Below are 5,123 nucleotides of genomic sequence, written 5' to 3'. Positions count from 1 at the left end.
ACAAAGTATAAGACATGCTCGAACTACTAGCAGCAACCAAGAAAATTAAGTAGTTTCACACGATGCATGAAACTACCAAAAATTTGTTCCTTAGTCGTAGAACAAGAGTGTGAAAATCAAATGACAAACTATAGAGAAATCATAGATTGATGAAGAAGAAAAACCAACATCATTTTTTTTTGATATTTTGATAAAGAAAATCGACCAGAATACGTTTTAGGAAATTAGAATATTTTTAGAATATTTTTTTAACTAAAACTTCTTTAATTTTCGGAAAACCAATTTTTTTATCCGTAGAAGACACCTTCTACACTGTGTAGAATCATAATAAAAATCATGAATACAATTTCTACTTCTTGTAGACGTTTGTATTAAGTTTAGATTTCTCATAAAAAGTAGAAATTGTATTCAAGATAAAAGTAGAAATCTTTACAACTAGTAGAATTTGCATTCCTCATATTTAGAATTTTAATCACAAGTAGATTGTTTTTTCTAAAAAAAGTAGATGAACTTGTTTGTTCTGGAATTCGTTTTCTACTTACCCATTTTCTGTAGAAGACGAACTCTACTTTTAGTAGAACGTAATTTTAAAATTTTATTTATCAAGTTTTTCAACCAAAAAAAATGTGTTTATGTATATAGGTGTTTTATTAATTGTTTATATTTCTAATATTTTTTTGAATTCATAAAAATATTTATTTCATTAATTTTCAAAAATGAAAAGGTAAAAGAGAGAAAAAAAATGGATAAAATGGTTTTATACCATAAAGACAATTATATTGTTTTTTTGTTCCATTTTGGCAATTTCTCTGAGTATAAATTCAAAAGACATAGCCATGCGTAGCGCGCCAAGAAAATATCTAGTTGATTATAAAATTGCTAAATGATTCATTGGTTTTCTCTTGCAATATATATAACTTGATCACGACGATATTACGTACTCAAATTTTGTTTAGTTAGTTGCAATTAATAATTATTTGATTAAATATTATATTGATGTCAGAACATGCCTCGTCATGTATTTTCAGAATGCAAGCGACGTGCGTTAAGACGTTTGCATCTCTAGCAAAATAAAGTCACTATGATCTTTGAATCGTGCAATTGCTTTAGAAAAGAAAATTAATACATTGACATGATTATGACCCTATGATTTGATATATCCAGCTCAACCATTACAAGATTCACAATGATACGATCGTTCCTAAAACGTTCAATACTTAAATGCTTTTAGTTAACAACACTTTCGATGATTATTTGGTATACATATACATTATTAAAAATAAAAATAAACAAGATTAATAAAAGTTATTATATAACAATAATAACGTGGCTACTTATTATTGTTACACAGTGTACCTAGTGTACCTGATGAGTTCGATTTTCTCTGGAAACTAAATTATCACCACTTGGCCAGTTTTGGTTTGGGATTTAGCCCAAGTGGTTTACATGGTGGACCATAACAGAAGATTGGTCCACTCCCTTGCATTAGTCAAAAGATATTCCAAACTCGGATTAGGCAGTGTGGTACGCTTTCGGGCTAGTCCACTTTATAGCACTAAATGCGTTTCTTCCGGGACCGACCAGATCAACCGATAGGGTTTATAAAAAAAAAACAATAAACGGGATTAAAATGCTATTATATACTTTTTCTGTTTCTGAATAAGTGTTATTTTGACATTTTTCATACAGATTAATAAAGTGATTAAAATGTATTTAAATTGTTATTTTTTTGTCAGTTGTATTTAAATTGTTATTAATTACTTTTTTTTGACCAATAATTTTAGATAAATAAAATTATTTATAAACTCAATGTTGTTCGCAATTAATTTTCAAGTGAAAGTAAATATTATTTGCATTGAAATTCTTGAATAAAGTTTTTTGCGTAAAAAAAAAAAGTTAAAATGACACTCTTTATAAAATGGCAAAATACTATTGGTTTGTGTAACCAATGGTTCGTACAAGGTTGTTGTCTAAGAGGCATTGTCTTCCAAAAGTCAATGGATTGAACTCAAAGACGTGCATGGTGAATGTCCAATACTTAAAAAAGCAACTTCATAGTGTCCTTTCTTTTAGATATAAATCAAATTATATGCGTCAAAACCAAAACAAGAACATTTCTTTCTCCTCTGTTTTGTTTCAAATGGTTGATCAAACTACGGATGTGGTTGTACATGTCAGTTCTTCTGGAGGAAATATTTTCCTACCAGACAACGCATTGACCCCAGAACCTAGGAGACAGACACACTTGTCAGCTCCTGCCCCGGAGAAAAAACTGACTCTTTTTGCCTTACGACTCGCTGTTCTTGAGAAGGTTGTTTATATTACGATATTCTTCTGTTTAAAAAATAAATAAATTTATGAGTCTGTTTTCTTAAGTTTTTAATGTGTTCTTAATGAACTTGTAACCACAGATTGCTTCACGGTTGGGATCTTTAGGATTCGTATGGGCCACCGTTGTTCTTCTTGGTGGTTTCGCCGCAAGTTTAGAGACATCAGATTTTTGGTTTGTTACTGTGATTCTTGTTGTCGAAGGAGCTCGGATCTTCAGCAGAAGCCATGAGCTTGAAATGCAGCATCAGTCTAAATACACAATCTCTGGAATCAACACCTTCCGGTTACTTGTCAGACAGTTTATCAGAATATTCCGCAAGGAAGCTCATATTTCTGGGAACAACGATAGATCATCGGTTCAGGAAAGTAAAACAGAACAGAGGACTCCGAGGCAGATCGAGCGGACCAGGACATGGACAAGCTCAGATGTTCCAATGTTGCCTTACACAGGATGGGTTTTCGTTTCAAGAAACGTGAGTCGATTCTGCTACTGGCTCCAGATTGCTTCTGCTTTCGCTAGCATTATCATCTCCATGATCAAGCTCATCAGGCAAGATTATGGAGGCAGCGAATTGAAATCCAGAAGCACCAATCTTCACTCCTCTTTAACTCTCTTCTACTCTCTAGCGCTCGCGGAGGCTCTTCTCTTTCTTGTTGAGAAAGCTTACTGGGAGTGGATGATCAGCGTTTACAAGATTCTTGATAAAGTGAATCAAGAATGCGGTCTCGAGAGGTCTGGAACTGATTCAGTGAGAAGATTCTTCTACAATGCTTACTCAAGATGTCTAAACGGGAGCATCTTTGACGGATTGAAGATGGATATGGTCGTTTTCGCCATGGAGCTTTTGGTGTCAAATTCTCCTGATGAGCAGCTCATTGGAGCAGAGATTCTCTATAGATTCTCAACAAGCGAAGACTATTCGGTTGATACCCTGCAGAAGATTGGGACCAACCTGGAGATCATAGAGAGGTTGGTTGAGATGTTGAATTGGAGAAACAAGAATCAAGAAGTTATGAGAATGTCATCTGCAGAGATTCTCTCAAGATTAGCTAGTAAGAAGCAAAACTCTCTGAGAGTTGCAGGGATCCCTGGAGCGATTGAGTCCATATCTTCTATTTTAGATAGCACGAGAGATTCGGGTCAAGCCACTGATGAGATTGGAGAAAACAGTATCAATCAAACCGATCGCTGGACGTTCAACAATCTTGGATTGTTGATTTTGAAAAGGCTAGCTAGAGATCATGATAACTGTGTGAAGATTGGGAAAACAAAAGGGTTGCTTTCAAAGATCATTGACTTCACTTATGCTGAGAAGAGGTTGCTGAAAGATCCAAATCTTGCGTCTAATAAGATCTTGGCTGTGAAACGGTCATTGAAGCTGTTAAGGAAGCTGGTGAAAACAACGGGTGCAACAGGGAGAAACTTGAGGAGAGATATCTCCGGCATTGTCTTCACAGTAAGCAACATTAGGGAAACATTACGCCATGGAAAGAAGCAGCCTGGTTTGCAGAAGCTTGGTGCAGAGATCTTGACTTTCCTTGCGCTTGACGAAGGTGCAACTGAGAAAATTGGCGGCACAGGCGGGGTTCTAAATGGACTTCTCTGCATATTCTTGAATGATGATATTCCAGGGAATCAGACTAGTGGAGTGAGAGACTCTGTTGGTGAGACTATAGCAATGCTAGCTCAAGGAAGTCAGAGCAATTGCCAGCGGATGTTGAGATCAGATGATGTTCTTCCGGGCCTTGTTGAGGCTTTGAACAACCCTTTGATTCGGTCGAATGCAGCGAGAATCTTGAGGAATATATGTGCATATACAGATCCTAATCAAGTTAAGGAACAGCTGAAGGAAGTTAAATCAGCTGGAGCAACAGTAAGTCTTGATGATCTTGATTAGATAGAATTCATTATCATCACTAAATGTTATCTTGTCACACTACAGGTTCTTAAGGCAATAATGTCTGAAAAGAGCAAACCTCAAGAGGTTATGGTGGGATTAGCACCGCACATTTTCAGGTTAATGAGTGCTGAAGAATCAAGAGAATTGTTCGAGGAAGCAGGAGTAACCAAGGAAGAACTAGCCACTGCATTAGTCAACATTCTCAAGAGACATGAACAGCCGGTGCCAAAAGTTCCAAGAATCAGGAGGTTTGCAATTGAACTAACCATTCAGATGATGAGAACTAATCCTGAGACGGTCAACACTTTCCTAACCCTTGGGATGAAGAATGAATTAGAGACAGTCTTTGAGACTGCAGCTGAGGTTGAGAACTTTGATATATTCTCGGGCACGGTTGGCTTGGCACGCCATGGCTTAACGATCAATGAACTCACCGAAGACGCAATACGGTTATTGAGTTAGTCTCAGACCTCACTGCCACATGGAATAAAAGTTTAAAGAACATTGACTTTGTCTCAATCCCGAATTGTCTTCGAATCATTATAGTGTCTTTAAAATGTTTATCAAATGGCCCATTTTCTTATGTTCGTTCTCCACAGCATCTGCTTTGCTTCCTGGAAATGGGAGCAAAATACATGTGCGATGATCGCATCTATATGTTTATAAATACGATTAGTGATCAAAGTATAGGTAAGATGATGATCTCGTTATATGTTCATAACTAGAGGATAAAAGATCTTTGGTCAAAGCCAACAAGAGATGATTTTCTTTAACAAGACTGAGTAGGTGAATATATTTATATAAATCATAACTAGATGATAACTTGTCGTGGCAAACCATTTAAACACTTAAGCTTTCCTTTCTAATTTTCCCAAACCAAAACAAAATTAT

The 5,123-nt window shown here is 35.9% G+C and overlaps 1 protein-coding gene across 1 annotated transcript; it reads left to right on the top strand.

Annotated features, from left to right (window-relative positions):
* The first annotated feature begins 1,946 nt into the window (after positions 1-1,946).
* LOC106404937 lies at positions 1,947-4,815 on the top strand. Its single transcript, XM_048760766.1, has 3 exons — positions 1,947-2,311; positions 2,412-4,205; positions 4,275-4,815. Exons 1-3 carry the CDS (start codon positions 1,949-1,951, stop codon positions 4,692-4,694), a joined length of 2,577 nt encoding a protein of 858 aa, XP_048616723.1. The 5' UTR covers positions 1,947-1,948; the 3' UTR covers positions 4,695-4,815.
* The last annotated feature ends 308 nt before the right edge of the window (positions 4,816-5,123 follow it).

Source organism: Brassica napus, chromosome C6, assembly GCF_020379485.1.
Source record: "Brassica napus cultivar Da-Ae chromosome C6, Da-Ae, whole genome shotgun sequence".
In the NCBI taxonomy this organism is placed as follows: Eukaryota; Viridiplantae; Streptophyta; class Magnoliopsida; order Brassicales; family Brassicaceae; genus Brassica; species Brassica napus.
This window is presented reverse-complemented; position numbering and strand designations above follow the sequence as displayed.